At 47.6% G+C, this 13,856-nt stretch overlaps 1 protein-coding gene across 1 annotated transcript in view; it reads left to right on the top strand.

Moving 5' to 3' along the window:
* Positions 1-13,856, top strand: part of COLEC12 (collectin subfamily member 12) — a 196,468-nt gene that overhangs the window by 165,252 nt on the left and 17,360 nt on the right. Inside the window, exons 6-8 of the mRNA XM_059039964.2 lie at positions 9,757-10,245; positions 11,185-11,321; positions 12,652-12,761. Coding sequence (XP_058895947.1) covers positions 9,757-10,245; positions 11,185-11,321; positions 12,652-12,761 — 736 coding nt within the window. The remainder of the gene's footprint in view (positions 1-9,756; positions 10,246-11,184; positions 11,322-12,651; positions 12,762-13,856) is intronic.

The raw sequence follows: 13,856 nt of genomic DNA, 5'->3' as shown, positions 1-13,856 counted from the left end.
CATGAAACTGTATATACTATTTAATGGGTGATAGAATCATAATCCAAAATGATTTGCAGAGGTTGGCATAGTAAAGAGATGCCAACAAAATAGGGAAGACATGTAAAACCTGCTCGTACATAGAAAAGACCAAATACCAGTGTTGATGGGAGGGCATGGCTTGGAGGAAGTGTGCAGGAAAAGTGTGGGGATTTTAGTTGACTGTAAGCAACTGATGTGTCTTCAGGGAAGTTAATGTGATCTTTGACCGTATTAATAGAAATATGATTTCCAAAATGAGGGAGGTGATATCTTACTTCCCTTCAGCATGGCAAAACCACTCCTGGAGGATACCGCGTATGTTGGGGAGCCCCTTTCAACAGGGGCGCTCACAGACCATCATGCTCAGAAAAATATGACCAGGATGATGGGGTCTAGAAACCATGTGCTGTGAGGAAGGACCTGGGAACTTTAACCTGTAGGAGAGACAGCTTAGTGGGGGAATAAGGCAGCTGTTTACAACTATTCAAAAGGCCAGCATGTGGAAGAGATTTTAAATGACATCTGAGGTGCTCCAGAGGGTGAAACAAAGACTAGTGGGTACTCATTAAAGGAAAATAAATTTTGGTTTTATATAATGTTCCTTATAAAAATTAGTGTTGCCTGAGACTATAAGGGGTTTCCTGAACCATAGGCATGCCCCAACTCTAGAGAGGTCGGACAATGCCCGTCAGAGTACTGTAGGTATGAGTCATACTCTGAATAAAGAGGTGGGCTTTTGAATGACCAGAAAGTTCTTCAGTGCTTGATTTATTTTTTTTCCTATTCTTTCTCAACCTAAATTCAAAATGAGGGCAGATCTCAGCAGACGTGCAACCTCAGAAAATAAGAGCTTTCTAATTGTCTCTTAAAGTTGTTATACCTTAGGCAATCCTATCATGGTATTCTGGATATTTTCTAGCTATACATTTCATAGTTTTATTATTCCATGGGTTTAATTGTTAACTTCTCTTGTACAAGGAAACTTCTGACATTTTTAGTTTATAGACAGTGTGGCTTAACAGCTAAGGAAGGGTATGAAAAGCTCATGGTTGAAGTTTCAGAGCCTGGCTTTAAATTAGTTAATGTTTCCATTGTTCTGATTATTTTTATCAGCTGATATTGAGTGTGAGAGAAATGAGGGCTTTTCATGAACCATCCTGGTGAGTCCTAACACCCACTCTGCATGGCAGGTACTCAGAAAATCATCACCTGTTTATAGATGAGGAAACTAAGGCGTGAGAGGTTTAAGGAACTTGCTTAAATTTACAGAAATGATAAGCAGCTAAACAGGATCTGAGCCCGGTGTGTCTGGTGCAAAGTCCATGGTGAGAACCCCATTGATAATCACAGAAAGTGCACGCCCCCCTCCCAGCCGTCCAGTCCCGAGGGAGCCTGTGAGGGCAGGGAGATGGGATTTCATTCTAAGTGTGAAGGGGAGTTTTAAGGAAGGTGGTGACATGACCTGATTTATATTTTTAAATATAAAAATATTTACGTTTTTAAATACAAAAATAAATGTTCTCTGGGGGGAGAACATATTCCGGGGGAGTGAGCCTGGAGACAGGGGTCCAGTGAGGGGCGATGGAACAGTCATGGGTGACCTGGGATGGATGGTAGCAGTGGAGATGACAGAAGTGCGTCTCCTCAGTCAGGAGGAATCGTGGAGGTAGAATCAAGGACAGCCCTGCCCTCCCCTGGACAACAGGCCATGCCCACCGGGGTGAGGAATCCCCGGGCTGGAGGGGCTGTGCAGTTTGGAGTCTGTGCCAATCCCTTCTTGACTATGTTTGGTGCACAGGACACTGGATTTCCCTCCCCGAAATGTCCCAAGCCCAAAGGGGCAGCCAAGAGACACCAGTACATCGTAGGAGTCAGGGTGCTGTGGACAGAAACTGAACATGGGGTTAGGGGCTGCTGCCTGCAGGTGGACGAGGCTCACGGATGCATCAGCCATGGAGGGTGGGGGAAAGGGAGGAATGGGTGTCTCCTAAGTGTTTGGCTTGAGCACCTAGGCGGATGGCAGTACCAACTGGGAGATGCAGAAAGGGAGGTCTGTTTAGATGTATTAAGTGGGATATGTCTCTTAGGGTGAGGTTCCTGGCTCAGTGTCTCTGAAAGGCATCAGAGTTTGGTTTCTGAATGGTATTTTCTTTTTTTCATATGCTTTCCCATTTACATTTATCCTTGGTCTTCTCATTACCTGCGCTTTCTGTGAGTTGACCTGAGAAACTTCTCAAGCCAAGCCACCCCCTTTCTATTCAATGTGTTCAACTTCCTCCAGGACGGGAATGCCCACCGGCGATTCCAAGAGAAACAGAGACTGGGGGAAGACCTCCACTTCCAAATGCAAATGTTTCCTCCCACCCTGCATCTCTAGAACCTTTCCTCTTTCTCTGTACGCATGTCCCACCCCCGAGGATGAGGGACAGATGGGATAAAACAGGAAGGAGCAGGATGGGATTAACACTGGCTTATGCTGGGTTTGCCTCTGCAAGATTCAGAGTACCCTGATGCTTTCCAGGAAATTCTTGGTGACTTGCACTTCAAGACCCCTAATGCTTCTGGGACATTTCAGCCACAGGAGACACTTGCCTCATTAGGAAGTGAAAGCTGAAGCTGACTGATTAGATGGCACTGAAGCCAGATGATAATGTGGAACTAGATATTAAGTCATATGTTGAATCCTGATAACAATTATCTCTACATCCATAAATCCCCAAACCTTATTTTTTTTGTTACCAATAATGTAATGCTTTTTATCCTAATTAGGCACATGGAGGACTTTATACTCATAACACACACTCTTGGGTGGCAAGTTCACCTCACATCCTGAGCTATTCTCTGCAAGCCATGCAGGTGTAAGTCACATCCTCCTAGTGCAATCAGACAGTTCCCTGCACCTGCTGTTCTGAAAGGAGCACGAGGTTTAGTGGGTGAGAACAAAAGCTCTAGAGCCTGATAGCCCTGGATACGAGTACCAACTTCCTTAGCCTCTCTGTGCCTCGGTTTTCCCATATGCATCTATCTTTTAGAGTCATGAGGACTTAATGAGATAATGTAAATAAAATAGTGCAGTGCCTGGCAGGGGGTTAGCTAATATTCATACCCTAGAGTGAGTTTGTTCAGTTCCTATCCAAGACTTCCCTCCACTGGAGCCCCAAGCAGTACATCGCTGTGGAAAACAACAGCTTCATGTGCACAAGGACTATAGTTGTACCATGTGGGTCCAAAAGTACTTAACTGCTGGCTTCCTGGTGCCCAGCCCAGGAGAGGAATCACACTCGGTGCTGCCGACCCCTGGCTTTCACTCATTTTTTAATCCACTTAAAAAAATTATTTATTTTATTTTATTTATTTTTGACTGCGTTGGGTCTTTGTTGCAGTGAGCGGGCTTTCTGAAGTTGCGGCGAGCGGGGGCTACTCTTCGTTGAGGTGTGCAGGCTTCTCACTGTGGTGGCTTCTCTTGTTGCAGAGCACAGGCTCTAGGCGCACGGGCTTCAGTAGTTGTGGCATGTGGGCTCAGTAGTTGTGGTGCACAGGTTTAGTTGCTCCACAGCATGTGGAATCTTCCGGGACCAGGGCTTGAACCCGTTTCCCCTGCATTGGCAGGCGGATTCCCAACCACTGCGCCACCAGGGAAGCCCCTAATCGACTTTTATTGAGTGTCTGCAACATGCCAGTCATGCCAGCGAGCACTTGGATAAGTTGTCTCTGTTCATTGTTACAGCTCCTTAAGGTAGGAATCGTCAGCATCCCCATTTGCAGGGAGCGGGGCTGAGGCACAGAGACCCTGAGTAACTAATCCAAGATCAAGCACCTAGTCAGTGGTAGGTAGTGCTAAACTTGGGTCTGTCTGGTCCCTAAACCCACGCTTCCACACGGTACCCTGCTGCCCTCGGATGATTCAGGAGAAAGATGGCATGTTTGGGGAGGTTGAATACATGAGAGTTTATCTTCAGGAGAGCTATCAGTTAAGGCTTCAGTAAGAGACTGACATTTGATCTGGACCTTGAAAGATGCACAGGAAGGCTGGACAGCACACACAGCAGGACAGGGCATGGACAGTGGATCAGGCATGAGGCCTCAATTCCTCATTGTCGACCCCACCCCCTCTTGATACTCTTTCCCCAAACAAGACCACTTGTCTGGGGAGCCTCGAGAGTAGGCAACTCAAAGGCATAGATGTAGACCATGGCCAGTTGGTGAGAAACAGTGGTTTAAATATATCCTCCTCTGTGGAGAGAGAGCTTCCATGGCTTTCCAGAAGCCTGACTGTCTTGAACATGAGCTCAAGAATCAAATTCTTCTTCGAAATGATTGCCAAAAAATATCTCTTAAATTTCCTTTTAATTTGTATATTCCTTTTCACCTAAGTGAAGCAGGATCACTTTTTCATATGTGGGTGTTAAATGTTTGATTAATTTCACTGCATGCAAAGTAGATTGTTTTAATAAGAAGAAAAATATGTCGGATTATATTACTGTTTTGTTCTGTCTTCCAACCCAACCACTCGTGGTTCTAAAACAGAGTCTCCAAGATGTTGACTGGCAGTAAGAATGAAAGTGGTTTCTCTACTTTCTGTTAAGCACCAGCAGTTTTGTTGGAAAACGAATTGGAAAGTTATCTCTGGCATAGGACACAGGGCTGGGCCCTTCTCAAGGCCTGCAGTTTGGTTGTCAAAGCAGAAATGGCACAGTGATTTAGTCTTCTGTCCTCTTTGGAGCTGCTTGTTTAGGGGATTTGTGTGTTCAAGGCTCAGGGTTCTGGAGCCTGGAAACCTGGGGAGAAGGTTTTTTTTTTTTTTTTTTTTTTTTTGTGGTACGCGGGCCTCTCACTGTTGTGGCCTCTCCCATTGCAGAGCGCAGGCTCCGGACGCACAGGCTCAGCGGCCATGGCTCACGGGCCCAGCTGCTCCACGGCATGTGGGATCTTCCCGGACCGGGGCACGAACCCGTGTCCCCTGCATCGGCAGGCGGATTCTCAACCACTGCGCCACCAGGGAAGCCCGGGAGAAGGTTTTGCTGGCAGTGCAAACATGGTGGCTCCAAGTTCTGGTGTCGGTTATATACAGGCATTTTTGGAGCCTTTGGTGGCTTTATTAGCAACATGGGTATCCTGGCATTTCAGAATCCCAAGCTAGGCAGCCACCCACTTGGCCTTGAAAGCAAATCTCCAGTTTGCTCTTCTGTATGAGACATCATGTCTGCCTCACATGTAGTGTTACATTTTCTTGACTCTGAATTCAAATTGTCACATTAGCTCATAAATACTCCCTCATCATTTATCTCAGTGTTCTCAGTTTTAAGGCACTATGGATGGCTTATATTTTATTTCATTTTATTTTCACTTCAATAGTTGCCTAATAAAAGATTCAAGTAATACCTAAAAGCCTGGGATCATCTAGATGCCAAAAGCAATACTAGCATCCCAGGTCCTAGAGGAAGATATACCCATGGCATTAATGATCGGCTTTGTAGAGGGATCCGGTGCTGACTTCTGAAATGGTTTTAGCTCTTTTTCTTAGTGATTCTTAAAAAGAAATGATTAGCAAATATCTAGGTCTTAAGGAGCAAAGTACTGTCTTAATGAGCCAAGTGTATGAATGAATGAATCCCCTAGCTATGGGACACACAGAATACGTTTTCACATAGCCCAGCATCTGTAGGCAGAGTGCCAGCCTGCTGCTCTAGCTCTGCGGATGGGTCAGCTGGGGATGAAGACATGCATTGATAATAGTGTGCTTGCTAGGAGTTTATCCACAGCCATGAATATAAAACTTTATCTTAAAGAGACAGATAAACTATTTATGATGGATGTAGTGCTTCATATGAAAAATTCAGTTTTTATGCTAATCCAGCTAGGAAATCCATCACAAGTAGGATTTCAGACTCTATCAAAGGCAAAATCTTGCACCTTCTCCAGTGTCTTATTCCCTTCCTTCTCAAGATCTGGAAATTAGCATCTGTTGGTATTTTGTGTTGACTGTGGGATCCGTGTTTTTGTGCTGTTCTTAAAATAAGCCACGATTCTATGTGGAGGAGGTAGGGCCATTCAAGCACAACTTCGGTTCAGAGGGAAACAGCTGAATACGATAAACTACCCAACCCCAGAAAGAAATAAGATTCATGAAAAGCTGTCACCCCAGTTAAGGGAGGTCTTGGATTCATGTGAGGAGGCAAAGAGAGAGTTGTATGTCTTTGGAATTCTGTCGGAAACCAGAGGAGGGTGTTCTGGAACAAATACAAGTCCCTGTCACATGGGTCTGTCAGAACGTTCAGAACAAGGAGACTGGCCCCGGAACGGGTACTATTTCATGGCTGCAAATGAACTCATTTCCCGTAACTTGCAAGTATAGCACCAACCCCAGACGTGAGTGATCAAGAAACACTGATTATTGGAAAATCCACGAAGAGGATAAGGATAAAGAATTTCTAAAGCACTTGAATTTCCCAACAGACCTTCCTCATTATTTGGATTTCTTAAGGCTAAATGTAGAACATAAACAAAACAGAAGTAGTTGAGGGAAAAAGAAAAAGTTACTTTTATTTTTGCCCTTATTCTAAATAAATTAGATTTTTGTTTGTTCGTTTTGGCCTATTGTCAGTATTGTTCCACTAGAATCTTCCATAATGCTACATTTGTTGTGGAGGAACACACATGCCACCTTACCCACTAATAATCTGTAAGACACTATTTCCCAACTACACAAAAGAACTAAGTTATTTCTTTTTATAAGAGTGAGAGCCCTCTTTATTTTTTAAAATTTTTATTATTTTTTAAAATTTATTTTTAGCTGCATTGGGTCTTCGTTGCTGTGTGTGGGCTTCCTCTAGTTGCGGCGAGCAGGGGCTACTCTTTGTTGTGGTGCTCGGGCTTCTTATTGCAGTGGCTTCTCCCATTGTGGAGCATGGGGTCTAGGCACGCAGGCTTCAGTAGTTGCAGCGCGTGGGCTCAGTAGTTGCGATGAGTGGGCTCTAGGGTGCACGGCCTTCAGTAGTTGTGGCACGCAGGCTTCAGTAGTTGTGGTGCGCAGGTTCTAGAGCTCAGGCTCAGTAGTTGTGGCGCACAGGCTTAGTTGCTCCGCGGCATGTGGGATCTTCCCAGACCAGGGATCAAACCCGTGTCCCCTGCATTGGCAGGCGGATTCTTAATCACTGTGCCACCAGGGAAGCCTCTAAGTTATTTTTTAAAGGAGACTGATCTGGCAATGAAAACCCACCCTCCATGTCTTTACTAAATGGCTTGGCTGTTTAATAAGCCTCATCAAGTTAAACAGAAAAAAAAAATCAGATTGTGGATAAAAGACCACTAGATCAATTCTGAAGTGTGAGTAGAGTCAGGAAAGACATCTCCCCATGGTGATTCCATACTGGCAGCCAGGGCCAACCTGATATGTAGAATGAGTGGAGCTGTACTTCTTGGAATGAGGTGAGGGACACCAGGCAGGACACCCTTCCCCCAAAATCTCTCCCTTCTGGTCTCTGCTGGGGCCCATAATGTTGGCACTAGTGCACTGGGCTTTTTGACCTGTGATGCACATTGATTTGATAAACACTTGCTGGATAATGACTATGGCCTATAATCTAGCTGCTAGATGGGGAAGGAGCCTCGAAGAACAAACAAGGACTAAAAAAATCATAGAAAGAGGGAAAACTTCCATCTGGAGTGACCTGGGAGGATTACATGGTGGGTGAACAGGAATTCTCCAGATGGATATGGGCAGAGAAGATTCGAAGAGAAGAAATTTGCATAAGTGCAGGGGAGGATGGAATAAACACATGTGAGACCAGGTCATGAAAGCCTTGACATCAGGTGATCAAGAAGGGGCTGAATATTCTGGAGCAGGTGGAGACCAGAGTTATGTGTAAAGGCAAAAGATGCAGAGTGGGGTGAATGAGGAGGAATCAGAGGTAGGAAGAGCAGTTAAGAGGTAACTGTGAAAATCTACCAGAAAGACAGAGAGGGGCAGGAGGGAGAGAGGAAGACAGAGAACACTCACACTAGGATGGTGATGAGATGGTTGTGATGATGCAGTGGGATAAGGGACGGCGGCAGGAGGATGTGAACAGCAGAGGTGACAAGGTCAGTGTGGACACACCAGGTTGGGGATGCTGGCGGGACATCCCAGAGAAGATGGGCCATCCGACTATGAGATGGAGATAAGGACCCAGGGGAGCTGATGGTAGAGAGGAGTCAACAGGAGCGGAGGGACAGGAGTCAATGAAATGGGTTCAGGGAGAGGGTGCTTCATCCCAGAGTCTCCCACTTATGGGGTAGATAACCCTAGAAAGAACGCATTGAAGCCAGTGCTAGCCATTGGCATAAACTCGCTTACAGCTCCGTAGAGGGTCCTGCCAGTAAGTCCAGGGGCAAAGTCATGGGTAGCCTCAAGTAAGGAAAGCTGAGTCCAGGACCTAGGCTCCTGCTAAGGGACAGCAGAGATGGCAGGCTGGACTTGGCCATGGATGGTATGTGGGTGCAGTGATGTCCATTAGCGCCTGGGATGGGAGGGTGCAGAGATTCCCCCTACTGAGGTGGGAAAGGCTGCTTCACTGTTCCATCCCGACCAGCCGGTGGGGTGTGCTGGTGCAGGGGAATAGGAAAAACTGTGGGAGTGCAGAGGCCCACCAACCCTGCCTTTCCCCCGCACCTCCGCCCTCCCAGCCTCAAAGGCTCTCTGCTTCTGTCCAAAGAATGGGTATGAAGCTCTTACACTTATTCACAAAGAATAGTGAGATCTCCAACTCTTAAGATTCCAGGCAGCAGAATATTTGAGCACAGTGCCCTCCACGATGCATCCATTTTAACACGAGAAGCCCTGAATTCCTCTCCCAGCTCCTCTCCCAGATGGTGACTGTCTGTGTCTTACTCCCCTGGGTAGATCTGTCCTGAGTCACTAAGTAACCTTGAACAAAGAGCTTGGTGTCTGTGGCCCTGCATGTCCTCAGATGTGCTGTGGGAATTCTATGTCATAGACGAAGGTCAGGTGACATAATGTATGTGAGAGTACCTCACACTGTCATTTTCTATACAAATCCTTGTTGTGATGTATTTGTGTGACATCCCTGTTACGTACCCCTGAGAACTCAGAGAAGACAAAACAATCCCATGTTATGTGAACTTCCTTTTGGAACAAGAAGGGATGAACAAGTATTTGCCTTCTTCTCCCAACCTTTTTTAGGGGGAACTGCTTTTTCCTCCTTTGGTGGAAAATGGTGTCTTTTTTTCTCCCTTGCCAATTAGATGGTCCACCTCTTTTTTTCTCTAGTCCACCTTCCCTATTTGTATCATTAGACTCTCTGGAAGAAATGAAACTGATCCTCCTCTGCTCTGGCCCCGAGAGCACTTCTCATGGAGACCGCCCGTCCCTGCAAGCTGGTCCGCGGTGAGGCTCAGCCCTAAGGAGAGCAGCGTGCCCGCAGTGCCACCGAAGGGGACCAGAGCAGAGAGGAGAGGCCAGGCCGCTGTGGTGCAGGAATTACAGGACAGGGCCTCTCAACACTCGATGGCATCTTTTCGGTCTAATTCAACCCCTTCTCCCCCACCTTACATGGTGCTTGTCATATAACAGGTAGTTCATAAATATTCATCACATCAGTGGAAAGAGGAGGGAATAAGAGGAAGGGCATCCCACTCTCAACCCGCACAGCCTTCCTGCTGGTGACAAAATGGTCCCAGATGACCAGAGGCGTCGTGGATTTCACATTTATGCCTTTTGTCTTTTTTTTGTTTTAGGTCCTCCTGGCCCCAGGGGTCCGAAAGGTGACAGAGGACAGCAGGGACCCCCGGGCCCTACTGGCAACAAGGGACAGAAAGGAGAGAAGGGGGAGCCTGGCCCTCCCGGCCCGGCTGGTGAGAGGGGCCCGATCGGGCCGGTCGGCCCCCCTGGAGAGCGTGGCGGCAAAGGCTCCAAAGGCCTGCAAGGCCCCAAAGGCTCCCGCGGGTCCCCCGGGAAGCCCGGCCCTCAGGGCCCCAGTGGGGACCCAGGCCCCCCTGGCACACCAGGCAAGGACGGACTCCCGGGCCCCCAAGGCCCCCCCGGCTTCCAGGGACTGCAGGGCACCGTGGGGGAGCCTGGGGTGCCCGGGCCGAGGGGTCTGCCAGGCTTGCCTGGAGTGCCGGGCATGCCGGGTCCCAAGGGCCCCCCCGGTCCCCCGGGCCCATCAGGGGCGGCGGTGCCCCTGGCCCTGCAGAGCGAGCCAACCGCAGTACCTGAGGCCAACGGTGAGTCTGAGCCCCTCGTTCACGGGGATGGGTGCCCCCCCCCCATATGCACCCCCCACACCGCGTTTTATTGGCAGTAAAGGCATTGCACAGGATGGCCTCCACCCCCGCTGCTCCCACGGCCCCGTGCCAGGCGGTGGCGCTCAGGCACCTGTGTTTCTCTCTAAACAGCACCAGGCCCTCCAGCACTTGTTTATAATTAGCTGAGTTGGGTCCTTGGGGACAAACTGGTCCCAAACATTTCTTTCAGGAAAGTCCGAGGCTGGCCACCCTGGACCTGTCCCTGTCCTCATTTTATGCCCTTCACCTGGGGATGGATGACCCGTGGTTAACGTGCAGATGGAACTTCCTGTTCCTGAAGCCAGATCGTATTTCTTTTTGAGAAGATGTTATGGTGCCTTCTGGTCCTTTGATAGTGAAACCTTTGGTCAAACCCTGAGTGTTGGGTTTGCAACCAAGCCTGTGTTTCTCTCCTTTGACCCACACCCGATTCCACTTGGTTTCCTTCAGTCCAGCTCAGTCATGTTTGTTCCGTGAGCCTAGTTCTAGTTCTGGGCTCTCCCAGCCACTTGTTTACAGGTTCCACATGATTCCAGACTGACGCTGAACATCTGTGCCTGTGCTGCTTTTTGTTGCTGTGTCTGTTATTTCTGTCATTGTAAAGACTAATCCAGACACAGAGGAACAAAGGCTCAGGGTAGATATTTTCCAGATTATGTAGTTTTAACTACTGTGTATTCTACAGGCCACTTTCCTGGACTAGTCTTGGCTCCCAGCATGTCCCCAAACGTCAGTCACTGGCTTGGCACATGGACGTGGGGAAGCAGGGCCATAGCTTTGCCTCTTAAACACAGCTGAGGAAAGGCATAGTGCTGTGTGTGTGTGTGTGTGTGTGTGTGTGTGTGTTTTCATCAATACTTTTAAACTTTGCATTCCTAGGCTGCCCACCTCACTGGAAGAACTTCACAGACAAATGCTACTATTTTTCGGTTGAAAAAGAAATTTTTGAGGACGCAAAACTTTCCTGTGAAGACAAGTCTTCACATCTCATTTTCATAAACACAAGAGAGGAACAGGTATGTTTGCCAGCATACTTATAGTTGGGGAAAACTGTAATTTAAGGATTGTGACATCTGGAAAGTACGTGCTTACTGAGGATTCAAAGATTATCAAGAATTCATAGTCACATAAACACAGAAGGCTGCATTATGGAGATTTTGGGCTATTTATCCAGTGACAAGAAGCATTCATGGCATGGGAATTAGGTCCTTATGCTTCCACCTGGAAGGTCTTGCTTTATCAAGCCTGGAGGTGTGTGGCTTTTCCCAGTGGCCATTAAAAGAGCCATAAGCCTGGCAGGCCTGCACCAGGCCCCTGTGGAGAGAGAGGCAGAGAGGCCTAAGCACCATAGGGGTGGGGAGGGATGCAAGGGACCAGACATGTGGCCTCGGCACAGTCAGGAAGAGCAGAGGAGGCCCTGGGCAGAGCCCACACATGATAACAATGGTGACCACTCACTAGGCCCCTACTGTGTGCCAGGCACTGTATGAGGCATTTTCTCTTATAAACCTCACCACATCCCTAGAGCTTATGTGTAATGTTACCCCCATCTAACAGATAAGAAAACTGAGGCCCCGCAAAGTTTAAATGATTAATACATGATGAGACAAGTAAATGCAGCGCTGAGATTGAAACTGAGGTCCAACTAGCAACAATACCAATGCTCTTTCTTTAATGCCTACACTGTCCCAGTGGCCTCTTTCCTTTTCCTTAAGTGTCTCTGGCAGACATGACCCTGAAAACAGATGCGTCTGCAGTAATTGACTGGGAATGAGCATCCATAAGACAGTAGTCAGGTACCTGGGCTTCAGAACATACAGTCCTGGGCCTGATCCCAGCTCAGCCACATGTCATCTGTCTTAGGTTGGCGGTTGTAATGGCTCAAAGACACGTTGTATGTGACACACTGGACGTGGGACCTGGCCCAGAGGAAGCGCTCAATATTGCCGTGGCTGCTACTGTTATTAGAACATGGGAGGGATGGGTGGTGGGAGGGGGTGGAGCCTGGTGGGATTCACCGAGTGGTCTTGGATACTTTAGGGGAGAAAGAGCATCACTTAAATATTGCTTATAAACTTATAAGAGGAAAAAACGTCAAAGCCCCCAAAACTGCAAAACAAGTGCAATAGAAAGAGGACAGCAAAAGCAGTGCACAAGTTCTGACAAACATCCTTTTTTTTGGGGGGGGGGGACAGCTTTATCTTATTCAAATCTCATTATGCTTCTCTGTTAAAGTCTGATAAACATCCTCTTATAAAGTGTCCTTCTTTTCTAAACATTGAGGGGAAAGTCCCCCAAACATCTGTTCAAGAAATAGTAATGTACCGTTTCTGATTTATTTTTCAGCAATGGATCAAAAAGCAGATGGTAGGGAGAGAGAACTACTGGATCGGCCTCACAGACTCAGAGCAGGAAAACGAATGGAAGTGGCTGGATGGGACATCTCTAGAGTATAAGTGAGTCTCAGAAACTTCCAGATTGCTGGTCAGCCTCTCATTAGTCTATATTTTCACCTCTTGCCAGACTGACTTCCTACAGTTTCTTCCTGAACGACCTTGTGTCCTACACGTTCCTCAAACTGAGGCTCCAGGTACCAGCTGCATGTTTATTTCCATGTAGGGAAATTATGGTTGAGAATCAATATGCTGTAAAACCAGGGGTTTTCTTTTTTCTTTTCATGGAGTGAATTTTTTTTCATTTCTACAAAAACAAACAAAAAACCAAAATAAACCACCAGAGACTCATAAAACCCCCCAGGATGGCACTTGTGGCCGAGCGTGCTCTTTAAATGCTGCCGTGAAGGCCAAAGCCCCAGCATGGTCCGAGCTCACCAGCCACGTTTCTGACGAGAGCCGGGCACTCCCTTCAGGATGATGCCATCGACGCCCTGACCCCCTCTGTGCTTCTGGCCAGAGTGTGGGGATGAACTACAGGTTGATGACTCCTACACACAGAAAGTTCAAGTACACCACAAATGAAGGTGTTTGTGGGATGACCGTGTCCTACAGGCTTGAAGAGTCTCTCTAAGTCCGATGAGTTCTATAAAGGCAGCAACAGAGAAGGAAAGCACTTCACAGAACCTTCTCGGAGCTCCTAGGGGCACAGACATCTCTATGAGCCTCATCCGACCCCGGTGTCCACTCCTGCCCTAATCCTACCCCAGGGTCTGAAGAGGACTAAATTGTTCCCATTTAAATTTCACCTCTTTATCCTACTCCTGCTTTGCCTCTAATGGATATGAAAATATGCGACACACACTGTACCAAATGGAGCAGAATTTATAAAAACCCACCTGTGAATACCTTTCCTTTGCTGGAGACAGAGAAGGCAGGCCCCGCAGAGATTCAAGCAGGCGTGTGGGCATATCTGCTTCAGGACCATGTCCCGAGCATGGAGGAGCTGCAGCATCCTTGGCACTGGGAGAGGAGAAAGCGAGGGTGTTTCAGGTCCAAGGTAGCATCACGGGCATCGAGGCTGGAGCAGCAGAGATCAAGGACAGGGAACAGGGGTTAGAGGGGATGGAGGGGCCAGATAGAGTTCCTGCGCATGTC

The sequence above is a fragment of the Kogia breviceps genome, chromosome 15 (assembly GCF_026419965.1).
Source record: "Kogia breviceps isolate mKogBre1 chromosome 15, mKogBre1 haplotype 1, whole genome shotgun sequence".
Lineage (NCBI taxonomy): Eukaryota > Metazoa > Chordata > Mammalia > Artiodactyla > Physeteridae > Kogia > Kogia breviceps.
This window is presented reverse-complemented; position numbering and strand designations above follow the sequence as displayed.